Genomic DNA, 15009 nt, shown 5'->3' on the forward strand with positions numbered 1-15009 from the left:
CGTCAGTGACTGAGACAGCCATCCGGTGTGAAAGGCTGGCCTAATAGGAGTGAGGCCAATACCCAATGAGTGTGACTGAGCCACTGTGACCACAAACAAGCCCATGAGAGCGAAATCAAGGTGAAATTAGTAAACTGTTCTGCAATGACTGAGACTAAGCTCTAATAATTAAAAAAGCCTCCAAATGAGTGACTCTAATACCCAATAAATAAGACTCGCTCCCATTGAAAGACCCTAACCTTGCATGAGAGAGGCTGACCCCTACGAGGGTGACCGTGCTCCGAGGAGTGAGTGTGAGATATTAGACATTTAAATCCCCAAAATCCCAAAAATGTGAACATAACAGTGCAAGAGTTGGCTTTATATTTAGGTGGCGCGAGCGCCAAGAATGCACGTCCCATCAGCCCTACCAAGAATAGTTAGGGATCACATGACAAGTAGCCAATAGTAGACAGTGGCACAGCGGTCATTGGGCAGATCAGACTTTAGCCCCCAGTCTCCCCCTCCCAAAATTCTGGGCTATGCGGACTGAACTAGGCGGGCCTGCAGAGCCGTAACTGGATGGAAAGGACAACGAGAATAAACGGTGCCTGTTGCTGCATAGTTAACAATTACCGGCTATTACTAATGTAAATCGTTTTTATTGTTAGTACCTGAATTCTTATGCATACATTCTAGGCAATTGAAATTGTGGTCGGTGTTAGTACATGCATGACACGGGCGGTTGGAAGGGTAGGAAGGGACAGGAGACAGCTCATTTTCATAGCAGTGATTAAGTGTCCGGTCTCAGACATGAAGGAGAGAGTTACCTGCTTGTAACATTGAAGCAGCACTAGAATACTCTCATTCGAATGTGTAAAGAAGTTAGAGGCCCCAACTCAAGTCAGTTTGGCCCTTCCCCCACAGTCTCTGAAGCTAGCGCTTCTCCCAACATTTGAACGGTTACCTTCCACCATTCCCCCCACGAACACCCCCTCCCCATCCCCTGCATCCCCTGGAATATAAGCAGAGGCGCACCCCCTTCAGCAGAGCCCTATCATCAAACATGTTTCACTAAAAGGGGAGTGAAGGCCGGGAACCTCCCAGCAGACGCTGTGCAGGCTAAAACAGCAAACGAAGCGAAGAGGGTCTCAGACAAAGGCGAGGGAAGACCGGTGAAGGTCCCCCTGAAGCGCATGCGCAGGGTTGGCTCCTGGCCTATTGAACCTGCCCCTGTCTCCTACGCGCTCTGCTCCCACGTGAAGGAGTTGGGCAGTTTCTCCCACACACGCGCGCAAAAAGGCACCGGAGCGACAACGAGGCCGTCGTTTCGGGGGTTGGGTAAGGAGCCATGGGTGTATTTCAGTAGATAAGAGAGCGGGGGTGCTGCCAAATTGCATTTGTTATCACCTCCAGGTTTGAACATTGAGCCCCGTCAACCTTGGTCATTCCTAAAGCGCTAAAATGAGCCGAATGGGTCTGGTCATTGCAGTACAGCCAAGGCGAGCACATAGATACAATTTAGCTACTTATGTTATCGGCATGTTTCAATATCAATCAGTTAATAAATAGGGCAAATTCATTGAAGTCGGGCGCCCCACGATTTTCCAATAAAATGAAAAAGGTTGAAGGAGTCGTCTGAAACAAATGACAATCTCAATTATGACCGGTAGATGGTGCCCTCCACTTATAAAATACCCGTCTGGAAATCTCCCTTTCGTTCTCCTTTCTCAGTTCACACATTGGACGCGAAGTCAGCACGTTTTATGTTAAAATCCTGATTTCCCTAGATAAACTTAAGTATGGTGCGGGCGCAGGGCTAATTCAAGACAGATTCGTTGCCCCGGCCGTTTGTGTTACACAAAGAAACGGCCAACGTCTGCATTTCTGCGGCCATGGTCTTTCTTCTCTTGCCAGTGAAAATTCCGACACCTTTCTTGCTCCAGCCTCGGGCGCGGTGCCAAGAAGGAAGTGCGCCGCGGACCCTGCTTATCAATCACCGGATAATGGCGGCCAGATGTGCAGTCACCTGCATTCAACACGGATCGGACCAGGAAGGCCTCCTTGTTAGGGCAGAAAAGTAGAGTGGACCAATAGAGCTTCTAGGGGCATGGGGGTGTGTGTTCCACCAGCACGTGCAGGCGTTGATAACCTTGGCTGTGACTTTGCACGTGCGTAGCTCTCAACTTTGGTGTCGCCAAGGTGGGTGAAAACACCCGATTTTCTGGGGGGCGGGTCAGAGCCCCTAGAAGTGAATGGGCGTGTAGGGGGTTTGGCGGGTGAGTCAGCTGCTTGCAAGGCGGTTACAGCTGCCAAAACCGGATGAGATGAGAGCTATGCAAGTAGGTGTTGTTAAGGACATACAAGGGCTTGAGTCCTAAAAAAAAGTGGGGGGACTCTGGCGTACGCAGTGGGAAGCAATGTCACAAGCAAGGGACATGAATTGAAGACCAGTTGCATATTTAGTTTAAAGATGTCTTTCCCAACTCAAAGTCCACATGACAAGCATTCTCGGGAGGATAGCTCAGGGTCAACGTGCTCGCCTTGGAAGCAAGACGACACGGAGCAATACAGGTTAAATCCCCGGGTTAGCGCTTAGAAACCTCTGGGGATTAAGCGCTTTATAAATAACCTATCATATCATTTCCCAAGAGACAATGATTTCTTAATATGTTGCTTTGCTAAATAGAAAAGGTACGCACCCTTTACATCTCAAAATGTGTAAGAAAACATGAAATGTCTTGTATACCAGAGTATTTAATTACAATCTGTACAGAGATTTGTGTGGTCGCTTGGTTAAATTTAATGCTGCGCGACCCGAATTCGAATCCACGACACGGTCCGAGGCGAATTTAACGGTCGCCAGCCAGACAAATGGCGAGCGGGCCCCTGGGCTAGGCCCCGTCCCTTCCACACAGCACAGGGCCCTTTCTGCTGTGACGGGCCGGCTTTGCATTGGCGAGTTCTCTGCTCACTTTCCCCGTCACTGCTGCCAGGGAGCACGAGTGCCATCGCCTTATGGCTCAGTGTGGATCTTAACGCTGTTTGTCAACCTTGAGGGAACATGGCAGGCTTTTATGGGACAGCTTTCACAGTATAAACAAAGCCAAACAAGGTTGGTGCAGCAATGAAGAGGGGTTTGGTCACTGTTTCAAAATAAAACGTAGATCTTGTGGCGTGTTTTGAATGTTAGTCGTCACAGCATTAGGGCTTTGTTATATACAAATCTGAAGGTCTCCTTCAAAATACATGCCGCAATGCGAATGTTTCTAAATATTTACGACAATCCACATTAGCAGTTGCTCTGTGTTGCTTTTTTTTTTTTTTTTTTTTTACTTTTCCTTTATTTAGGAAGTTAACGGAGCAAAGCCCTATCCTAGAAGGCACCATGTGGCTTCATTTACAAAAGCACTTTTCAATGGAAAAATCCCATTGGAAACGTTTTGTAAATCGGGCACCTAGGGGTGTGGTATGGTTGGGGAGTGTCACAGTATTCTATCTTACACATTTATTTTTTTATAAACTAATAGATACAGCATCTGGTCCTGCTGCGATCATCACACTATTCTCACAAACATCAATAATCTTCTTGTTTGTTTTTTAACACCGTCCACATTGATCTGTTTTGCATCTAAAGTACACACAGATACAAAATATTGTAAAGGGCTCTGTAATTCCATACTAGTGCACCCGTATACAGATCCGAGGTTATCACTCTCCAACCCGTGCAGCAAAAGCTTCTATGCAATTCTGCCGTTTTGCAATGCATGGCTGCAGCAACGCCCGCACAAACAGAATGACATCACTTTTCTGCTACAAGGACGCAAATGTTCTCTAGGTTTACACTATTTAGCATTGATAACAAAGCCTGCTGAGGAGACCCAGCTGTTTCCAGTTAGCCAGACCCCTAGGTAACTGTAATAAAGTCAACTTAATAAAAAATATCTTTTGTCCCTAAAGTTTGCCATTGTGTACTTGTGACCACAATTAACTCCGCCCACACAAAGCTCCGCCTCCATGACCCGCCCAGCTAGGGCCCTGTGTCAGGTGGTGCTGTCCATGGAGCCCTTCGCCTTAAATCTGCCACTGGACACGGTGCTGGGGTTATCAAGAGGAAGTATCACTTTTTGGTAAAAAAATGATGAATTCTTTGAATACACAGAGGGGGGATGGACGGCATACAGCCCCTGAAAAAAAAAGCACAGTAAATCTTTTAAACTAAAGTGGGTACTACTTCATCATCCCACCAAATAGAGACTGCTCTTTCAAAAGACCACCATTTTTTGTCTGCCTCCGAGACGCATCCCAAGGGTCCTTTTATGGCTCCCTTGGGGGATTTCAACCCCATCCCCAAACCCTCATGTCAGGTCTGGCCACTTTCCCTACCCCACTGCATCTTCTCCATCACACACCCGCCTCCAACCCTCCCTGCCCGAAGCAACCTTGATACGCTCCCTTCTCTTCCAAGCCGCTCTCTAACCCAAATACCCTTGCCACCACAAAACACTTACCTGCTGCCCTGCTTGCACCCTTGACTTTGCCTGTCTTCTGAACCTGCTGCCACCCCTCTTCCTGTTGCGGTCATCTGAGGGCAGTATTTCCTGAGCAGCCTCTTTTAGGGAGGGGTCCAGGAAACGCGGCCTGAAGCCCCAAACACGATATGCCCTGTGCACTAAATTGACTTGCTTGTTCATTGGTGGTTTGGGCCAAAGGCCGGACCTTCACCCGAGTCTTCAACACAACTAGTCTGGACTCAGAAAGGATCTTACCTGGCTCATGGGGATGAAGTGGATGGTGTGGTTAGGGAGGCAATGCGACAGATGTGAGGAATCATCAGAAATCATGGATCCTACAGGGATTCCCATGGGACCCAAGATTAGACTTTTACCAGTGTGTTCATAATAGAGAGCCGACGCATTGAGACAAGAGGTTGCAATTTTTAAGGCGGGAGTAACCGGTAAACTGCGCAGCAAACGACGTGAGAAAGACAAATATATGTGTATGTCATGCAAAGTACTGTTAAAATGAATGCCCAGATTTGGAAAAGGCACTAGGTGTGCCGAAACAGGTGTCATGAGATGGGCTCTCCTACAGGAGTTGAGATACTTGAATTAAATAAATAGTTTGAAACTGGATCTAAATTGTGGTGCAGCTTTTTGGTGAGGACCAACCATTCTCATAATAAAAAATAATATTGTGTTCCCGAAGAGATCAAGTGGGTGCCCTGAACTCCAAATAGAAAAACACATGGCTCAATGAATTGTACTAATTGGACCGATATGCACCCATGCCATCCCGGTATTCTTTCCGGCTCCTTCCTTCACTTCCCTAAGTTTGTAGCATCTGTGTCCCGCTTTCCCGTTCTCTTATCTCCCCCGGTCTCATTTTGTTTCCTCCAGCAGACTAATGTCTGGATGCCCCTGGCGGTGGCACGATATGCCACTCCATGGACAACCCGAGTCCCTCTGAAACTGCTGCGGTGGGGGTTCAGCGCAATATAAAAGCATATTAACATAACAGTTAACTTCACATCTGTCCAATCTAGGTACTCGGGCCTGACAGGTCAGAGGCATCACACTCAGCTCCATGTGCAGCGCCCCACCATGCTTGTGCCTCTCCACAGTGCCCCAGGAGCTGTCTCCACATGCCAACTTCAGAGACTTCCTGAGGAAGCGAAATCACCCGTGCCCCAGGTTCCAGCCCCTTATATAACCTATGGGCAAAACGCCATATTATGGGCCTTTAGCATAGCTTTTACTGTATGCCGGCTCGGTCTGCTTTTAAAAAGGGTGAGGTCTGTAAATACAGAAGGTTGTCTGCAAGCCTGTTCCGCTGCTGCACACGACTGATACCCCAGTATCATTCAAAATAACAGGGTTGTCTGTGTCCAGGACACAATTTGCAGGTTCAGTTTGTAACCTAGGTGGGCGTCACCTGGTGTTGAAAAGGAAATCAGGCAGGGTCTGCAAATACAGGCTGAAGAGCAGAGTGGGGCCACACCCATGGGGCACGTGACCCTTTATATGAAGCGTTTCATGCTGCGATGGCCGGCATCGGATCGGCACATGCAGAATTATGACATGGAGGAATAGAGGCGTGGGTACCCCAAAGAATAATTTGCTATTTATATAGCCCTTTCACCAATGCAATTTAGATGGCACAATTTTAAACACAGTTATTATTACCCAACTGAAATTGGTAGTCGTTTTATTGACGGTGGAAGGATAAAAGGCTGAGTCAGCCTTGCCAGGATTCAACATTGCGGCCGGAAGATCACACACAGATCTCAAAGCCTACTCGCTGAGCCTTCTTGCAACTGAGCAGCTGTCTTAACAGATACTGCAACTTCACCAAATGGAAATAAACCCATGCAATTCCGTCCTGACCTCGCCCGCAAAAGCAGAGGTCCACCCCAAAGTGCTAGGCCACATCCCTTCTGCACAGAACACAATCAACTCAAGACATGGTATGGCCCAACTGAGCTGCATCTTTGTCGTACAGGTGGAGTTCCTGGGCACAGCAAGCTGAGGCACCCTTTTGGGCCTGTTCCTCTGCCCTGGCAAGACTTACAAAAGCAACAATTAGTGACTAGAAATGCTTGTAAAGCGCTAGTATTTCCTCCGGGCAGCATTCCGATACATTCCATTCCATTCCGTGCCACGGTTTCTCTGTGCCCTCGCTCACAGACAGCAGCACGCCCATCTGCTTCCACTACACTCGTGGCAGATGTAGGGCAAAGGCTTAGAAGGCATATTCACTTCCAATCTGGTAGAAGGTTAAAGTCCTGATAAAAGGCTGGGCCAAGCTTCCCTTTTAAGGTTGCGCGCTTACATTCTGCACTGTAAATTCCAGTATTCCAAGTCTCTGCTGTGCATTAAATATTGAACTAGTGCAAGCAGGTGCGTAAATATATATATATTTATTTGTATTTATTTATTTAACCATTTGTATGGCGCACCAAGCCCAAGGGCATCTAGGCGCTGTAAATATGTATACATGCATAGGTTTCATAAGCCACAAGCATATAAGGGAAGCAACTGAGCACTACACAGGGGAAACACCCATGGGTTTAGGAGCCAGGATGGGTAGGGGAAGCAGTGGAGGGGTGAAGTAGGGGTGAGTGGAGTAATCAGTGACTGTTGAGATGTTCTTTGAAAAGGAGAGTCGTCGGGTCCTTCTTGCAGTCTTATCTGTGCTGGTAAATTGAGAGACATGGTGCATAGCAGGAAAAGCAGGTCTATGCAGTGCACTCATTCAGACCCTGAAAACTAAAAACATGTTACCTTGAAATGCATCAACCCATGTTCTATCAAAAATATGGGATATTACTCACCGTAATCGTATTTCTGAGGCTTGTATCTGCTTAGATCCACATGCTATGCATAGGCCGACATCTAGTGAAAGCTGCAGAGTATTACAGTTGTTGTTTTTGAAACTCGAAAACGGACGTCGACAGGGCGTGCCAGTAATGCTATCCCTAGTGTGACGTCTACTGTACCCATGGTGCTTCATGCTTTGAGGTCCCTCAGATTACAGAGTTATTGGTAGGTAGCTATCAACTACAGGCATATTTGCCACCAAGGGGTGCTTCATGACATCTGATATCCATGACGTTACTCAGAACTCCGATTTGGAATGCACTCCATAGTTGACAGCTATCAGTCTATAATTTTATGATGCGCATGCCATCCAACCCTTTTTCACCCCCTGCAACACCCCCGTGGCCAGCATTGCTGGTGGAGAAGAGGGCAGGCACGAGGGAGTTATGCACACCATCAACACTTCAAGGTTTCGTCTCCCTACACCCCATAGCAACCATCTGGCAGAGAAAATGCAGTATCCTTCTGCTGAGGAGTCACAGCAGAGGCTTAATGAATTTCATAATCACCTGCCATGACATCACACCAGAGAATAAAGCATTCAGATAGGGAAATGATTTCTGTACACTACAAACAGGTGCCGTGGAATGCTGGAGAAGCTCTGGCCACTCAAAAGGCAAACACTCGGACCTGTGTGGGGCAAAGCTCTCAACCATTGGCAGGTACATGCCCAGTGTCTTGGAGGCTGCATACGTGAGTGTCATGGTGCTGCGAGCATATTCAGACTGACTAGGGCCTCATTACGGGTTTGGAGGTAGCCATGCCATTTTTAGCAGCATGGCTACCCCCAAACTCGGGTCCGGGTCCTGCAAAAGGGGACTTACCGGGCTATTCCGACCTTGGAGGGCCTGGTAATTCCCTTTCGCGGGACCCGGACCCAGTACGTCCCCATTCCCATTTGAGCCCCCATAGGGCTCAATGGGAATGGGGAGGATGCTAACAACGGGTCTGTTAGTGACGGGCCTATTGTTAGCATCCTTGTCTGCTAGTGGGTCCCGCTCTGCACGTCTGGTCTGACCAGGCGTGAAGAGCAGGACCCGCTGCAGAACTCGTAATGTGGCAGCCCGGAAGGAGCGGTGCCGGTCCCTTACCGGCACCGTTCATTTGTGGCCACCACACTCCTAATGAGGCCCACTGTGTTAAAAACAGGATTTAAAAACACAGAATGCAAACTGGTGGGCACAACCCTTAAGCACTAACAAGCAGGGCGCTGCAGTTCCCAAACACCGTAGTTCAGGCCCCAGTGGAAGGGCAGATTGCCCCCACCAGCTGCAACTTAACAGGTGTTTGAAAACTGATTACATTTTTGCTCTACGTGGGCGTAGGGGGGTGCTACAGGTAAAATATACCTAGCAGGGGAGAGAGGGTTGTGTTTGTGTGCTTTGACACCGCTCTGAGCAGGACGTTTTGGCATGGCCAGTTCGCCGCACGCCGTTATGGCGTGGCCGTTTTGCTGCACGTCCCGTTTCGATGCACCCAGTTGATCGCAGCCAGTATGGCACGGGGACCACTGGGCGCAGGGATGTTTTGGCGCGACAACGGCCATGAAACTGAAGCGTGTCCTCTATATATTAGAAGTATTTGCACACCCGTATCCATAAGTGGGATACAACTGGACTGTGCTCAGTGTCCAGTCAGTGCTTGTTCAAAACCAATACGACAACAATTGGAGCTAGTAGAAGTAGAAAACATCCAAAATGTCAGGGGTAGCAGAAGTGACATCAATTGACCCTTGACCTCTGATGACATCAAATGAGGTGATGCCATTTGACCCCACCCCAAAGGGACATCACGGGAAGCGATGGAGCACGACCTTTTACCATTTGACAAAACAGGAAGTGGCATCACATAGCATTGTTCCTAAGTACACTATGAAAAATATGGTTACACTATCCCTGTAACGTGATGTACATTTCATACAAGACGATCACTATATGTATCAGCCGAAAAAACCATGCTATAACTGCAACTTGTGAAAATCAAAATACATAGTCCAACATGGGTGGGTGCTTATTCTACTCTAAACGCTTTTTGGAGAATTTTGTCTGCATTGTGAATTAGAGGTGTTTAAGAACAGACAGTGACTCGCCCCCTGAAGTGTGCCTGAAATAATCCTTTAATCAGTCTAGCAATTAAAGTATAGAATTCCAGAAGACAAATCATTTGTTATTCCTATTCTTTCTTATTTAGGGTCACTGCTCAAAGTGTTACATTTGTGGAAGCCTGAACAAGAAAGCCAGCCACTCTAGAACCAAAGAGCCACATGGCATTGGCCACAGCCCAAGAGCTTCAATTTCTAAAAAATAAAACAAAAAAAAAAAAAACATTTTTCTTTACATTCTTTTTTTAGGTGTAGCAAGGGAGATCTAAGGGCTCACAAGTGCGACCCCTGGCGACCCTGAAATGACGTTGCTGGGAAGCGGCTGAAAGGACAGGAACAGGCTCAATTTGTCCACCCCAGGGTGGTAATGAGCTTGTGTAAGGATTCTAGCAGTAAATGTGCAATGAATTGTGAAAAATAAGATTAGGATCCCATGACGTACCTGAGCTGGTCTTGGGCTGTCACTGTGTCCCTGGCAGCACAGGAAGTGAAAGGGAGGCCAGTCCTGTGCGGCTCTAGGCGCTTGCTCTCTGTGCCTGGTAAAACACTATTAGAGCTTCTGCAGGAGGGATACAATGGAACCCCCCCCCCCCCGTGGGCGTCCAGTGACAGAGCTAGTCTATGGGCCTCATTACAAGGGTGCCGGTCCGGTAACAATGGTGCCGGTAAGCTAACAGCATCATTGCTACCGGACCGGCATACTCTGAGTTCCTCGAGCGGGTGCCTTTCAGCCCGCCAGGTCTGACCATAATGGCACCCGCTCGCAGACCTTGACGGGAGCACCGGCACCATTCAGGAATGGGTCCGGTGCATCCGTCCTCCCCATTCCCATTGAATCCAATGGGACTCGAATTGGGAATGGGGAGCAATATTTTCCAGTGCCCGGCAATGGGCAATTACCGGAACTGCCAGGGCTGTAATGCCTCGGTATGTCCCCATTGCCGGGCGCCAGAAAAAAAATGACGTGGTGTTTTTACCAGCACGGCTACCGCCGACTCATAATGAGCCTTGCCTAGTGACCAGTGTGTATACACCAAAAAGGAAAGCTTGACATGTACCCTTTACAGGTAGTTAACACCCCCATTCCAAGCTTGCTGATTGGCCAGAGAGCTGGAATCAGTGAGAAGTCATTAGAAAGCATGGAATGCAGACTTCTCCTAATGGTTAAATCCTACACTCCACGCTTTCTGATTGGCTAAAGAGAAGAAAACATGGTCTAATAAATCAGTAAAGTTCCAGCTGGGCTGTACCTGAAGTCTCCACGGTTGTTGCTGGCTCTTTCCGCTGGGCAGTATGACGCCGATGTCTCGAGCACCACAAGCTCTACCTTTTTGCTTGCGTTGCCATGTGCGGTGAGGACCATGCACTCCCACTCACCATTGGCTGATAACCGGATGTTTGAGAGTATGAGTTCGCTGCAGGAGGAAAGTCAAGCGTTATTCATGTTTCTAGGTCTCCTCCGAAGAGTAGACACAGCTGTGAAAAAGCAGTCATCATATAGGCTGGAGAAGTTACGCCAACCCCTCTACAAACTCAGCGGCCATACCACCTCTATAGGGTGCTCCAATGGGGACTCTAAATGATGAACGATGGGAAACCTTAACAGGACTGGTGGTGCTCTACTATATGATAATTGTACATTTTCTGTATTCACGGAATCACTCGTTCTACTCAAGGAGTCATGTAAACTATATGTGTGCCAGACACTATTTACAAGCTGTTTTCGTTGGTCTAAGGACACCCATCAACAGTACTGCGCCAACTGTTAGCTGCTAACAGATCCCAAGTCATGTGTTACACATTGAGCCAGTCCGGGTTTTTCAGCAAACTTAACTTTGCATTCTGGCACTTGAAGCTTGTTTTTCCCAACTCTAACTATGACCTGAAGACCCAACATAATGCCAAGCGATGTTCGCTAAAGAGCCAAGGTTAGATGCTGGTGCTACACATGACTTAAGCACTATATACAGGCATGCCAAAAGAAAACCACCTCAGGGATGCACCTCCCCATCAGGGACTCACTTTCATCACTATTTTATGTTATGTTACCCAACATTTATACTACGCTCATCACCACTGTAGCGGTCTTTCAGCGGACGGAATAGATCCTTTTAAAGACATAGTCTTGTACAGATGATGTTTGTACAATTTCTCTACCGTGGTGGAGGCTATAGGGCAACATCTGCACGCAGTTCTTGTTCAACAAACAAGGCCCATAATACTACATCTTTCCTACTCTATACAGCAACATGCTGGCTCTGAGGGGCCTAATTGCACCCCTGCAACATGACTAGCAACATTTGTAGAAACCCCAAGCATTTCTTGTCTATCTAGGCCGCTGCTCTGCAATGACATATGAAAGCCTGGAGTCCACACTTTCTGATTGTCTAAAGAGAAGCAAATATGCCCGAATAAATCAGTCAAGACCCAGTTCCCCATCAACGAAGAAACCATATAATGAAACTTAAAGGAAAAATTGAAACTAATGCTGAAAAAGAAGTGATAAGACATGGATACTGCGATAACGAAATGCAAAACAACAATCTTGGACCCTGCTTTGGGGGCAAGCACTTTACAGTAGAAGGTCTTTGGCAAAAAAATTTGTTTCATGGAGTCTTACAGTGCACTACAAGTCAATTCAAAATCCAAAATCTATAAATTGTATATGTTGAAGGGTCGCCCTTCCTATATGAGTCACTGGGTGAATGACCTGGGAAGTAGTTTACTGGATGATCAACATTGGGTGGATATCTGGACTAGAAATTCTTCTTCTAGATGTATAACTAATAATTAATGTGCTCTGAAACTGTTATTTCAATGGTATTACTCCCAGTCTCAGTTACACCATTTTCAAACTACCTCACTGGCTACATGTTGGCGGAAGTGTGGAGCACAAGGGACATAATGTCATATCTGGTGGGAGTGCCCACTTATTAATTCTTTTTGGGTGACCATCATGTCCATAATAGAATCTATTACACGTAGTAAGATCCCGATGAACCCTAAGGTCGCTCTTCTAGGTGCTCTAGTTGCAGGAGTTTACCCTAAAAATGGGAACGTTGCTAGTTTAATAATTCAACTCCTACTTGCTGCTAAGATCACAATAGCAACAAACTGGAAATCCCTCGAGAGCCCACTGTTAACGCCTTGGTGGATAGAAATATGGGACATTGTTGTGGCAGAGAAAATCACTTCAGTCAAGGAGGGTAGATTAGGCCGGTTCACAAAGATTTGGTCTCCGTTTTTGGAGTTTGTCCAAAAGTTCCCATCGTTAACATCTAAACCTTATGCGGTCTTGGTGATCCATTCGGCTCGAAAACTATCAGAAAGGAGAAGATGAAGTCATCTATGGTCCATATGCTGCTATAAGTAATATCTGCGATAATGCTTATGTTTGTATATTTTCCCCTGTTTTCTGTCAAATAATGCTTATGTAAAGCTTTCCATGTGTTCAACCTAACACATAAATACAGTGTAAAAAGCAGTGCTCGAGATAAGATTTGGTAGTGTGAGTATTTCACTACCTATTTTTTAAAGTTGGGAGTAAAAGGTTTTTTTAGAGGGTAAAACTATAAGTCCAATTCCCAATGGGAGTATTTTATAACCGAGTAAAAAATATGCTATAACTGGAAAACTAAAATGCTTTTGTAATGATAATTTCTTTCCACCTAGGTATTCATACACATTACTTCTTCCGATAGGGCAGTCATAGTAGTAGTTTATGTCCATGGGACGATGTGCACTGATGGTCCAAACATATCCATGGAGCAGTGTGAGGGACAGCAAGGGCACAAGGTCCTACGTGTATGTTTACTATTTTTACTCCTTATTTTTATGTTGTGGGAGTATTTGCCTATGTCTAGGGAGTAAAAGTGGCTGATACACCCCTTATCTGTAGGGCTGGGCTTGAGATAGGAAGCCGAGCATGCAAGGCAGAGTAGGGCAGGATTCTGTAGACGCAGAGAGAGGTAAGTTGCATCGCCGAACCACAAATGAAGATAAATATTGTCAGATGAAAAAGCGGATCAGTAATGATGAAAGCGTCCTAACATTTAAGGAGATCTGTGCCATAGCTTCAGGCCTCTAATGGAGACCATCCCGCCCCAATTGCTTTCATCCAGATACAGCGGTTGGGTGAGACTCCTCGTGGAAGAGGACCACAGACTCACTGCTTGTACCTGTTATTTAGGTATTTAAGGACAATGTCCCAAATGGCTCGGCGGATGACGTGCAGCCTTTTGAAGTCTAACCTTTTTTGGCCTTTGAACCGCTGCGCCTATTGCAAGGCCTTTGACTTATGATGGCCTTTACCAAGCACCAGTGCTGATCAGGATGTTCCGTTTTTCATTTTTTTTTTTACAGATTTATTTTGTTTTTCTGGAACAATGCAGACTTAGAATAATACAAGACGATAAAAATATTAACATATCCGGTGACATGTTTTGTCTCCTTCAGACCCCGCCCCTTTCCCTAAAAACAAACCAAGAAGGGGAAAAAAACACAAACAGGAAACCAACCTCTCACAGTAGTACTTCAGTACCTTTGTTTTTCATTTGCTGCAATTTCTGAATGTCTTCCTTGGCAAGACCCCGATGTATGCCGTCGCAAGAATCGAGTTTTGATAAAGATTAAGGCATGCGCTATTTCCATTTTGTGGCCGCGTTGAGGGAAAGGGAAGATCTGCAGACGTGGAGATGAAAGGTGAATTTGCTTCTCAGTGCAGGGTGCATGTCAGCATGGGGCAATATAGCAAGATTCCTGCTCCCTTGGCACAAAAGGTGGGTACCCCGAGAAGCTAAGCAATTGAGCACATCTTTTCTTATACGTACACAGCACCGTCTTTGCAGAAAGCACCTTAATTCCACCACCCAATGGGGACTCTACAACACCATCCAGTGCCCTGTGGTGTGATATTCTACTGGATCTACTCCACTTTCATCTTTTCACGCCCTGCGCTCTTGCGATAATGGCCCCTGCCTCTGTAAAGAGAGGTTGCCACTGTTGTTTATTATTGTATATGTTTTACCTGTTGATGTTGCTGCTTTCCAAATGTTATGGCCATCAAATGCTATTTCCAAGTTTGCCATCCTGCATGGGCAGGTTTCGACTCGTCTCTATGTCAATGCCCAAAGGTCCATCCCAACATGCTATACTGTAGACCAGTTTTGGGGACCAAAGTGGGCAAGTGTTACGAGTGTCTGCACTGTGCAGCGGGTCGTTTTGTGCCCAATGATACAGACGAAACGTGCTTTAGATTCAAGCTGCACTGTTTGCAACACACTGGGGGTCATTACGAGGTTGCCGGTAGGCTGCCGGTAGTACCAGCGGGTTACCAGCAACCTCGGCTTACCGTTTTCGCTGCCTGATATCTCGGTAGTACCAGGATATTAAGGGCGGCGGTGGAACAGTAATTTCCCATTTCCATGGAGTCCCATAGGAGGGGCTTCAGTGAATTATCTGCCGATGGGGGACAGAAATACCCGGCAGGTCAGGCCTGCCAGTAGTTCACTGCGCCTACTGGCAGACTCGGAGTAAGCCAGTGCGGAAAAG

The 15009-nt window shown here is 46.8% G+C and overlaps 1 protein-coding gene across 1 annotated transcript in view; it reads right to left on the minus strand.

Moving 5' to 3' along the window:
- The window catches only part of ADGRA2 (adhesion G protein-coupled receptor A2), a 574510-nt gene that overhangs the window by 97893 nt on the left and 461608 nt on the right, over positions 1-15009 (minus strand). Inside the window, exon 8 of the mRNA XM_069617958.1 lies at positions 10710-10874. Within this exon, the coding sequence (XP_069474059.1) occupies positions 10710-10874 (165 nt within the window). The remainder of the gene's footprint in view (positions 1-10709; positions 10875-15009) is intronic.

The sequence above is a fragment of the Ambystoma mexicanum genome, chromosome 10 (genome assembly GCF_040938575.1).
Source record: "Ambystoma mexicanum isolate Mex_15411 chromosome 10, UKY_AmexF1_1, whole genome shotgun sequence".
Taxonomy (NCBI): domain Eukaryota; kingdom Metazoa; phylum Chordata; class Amphibia; order Caudata; family Ambystomatidae; genus Ambystoma; species Ambystoma mexicanum.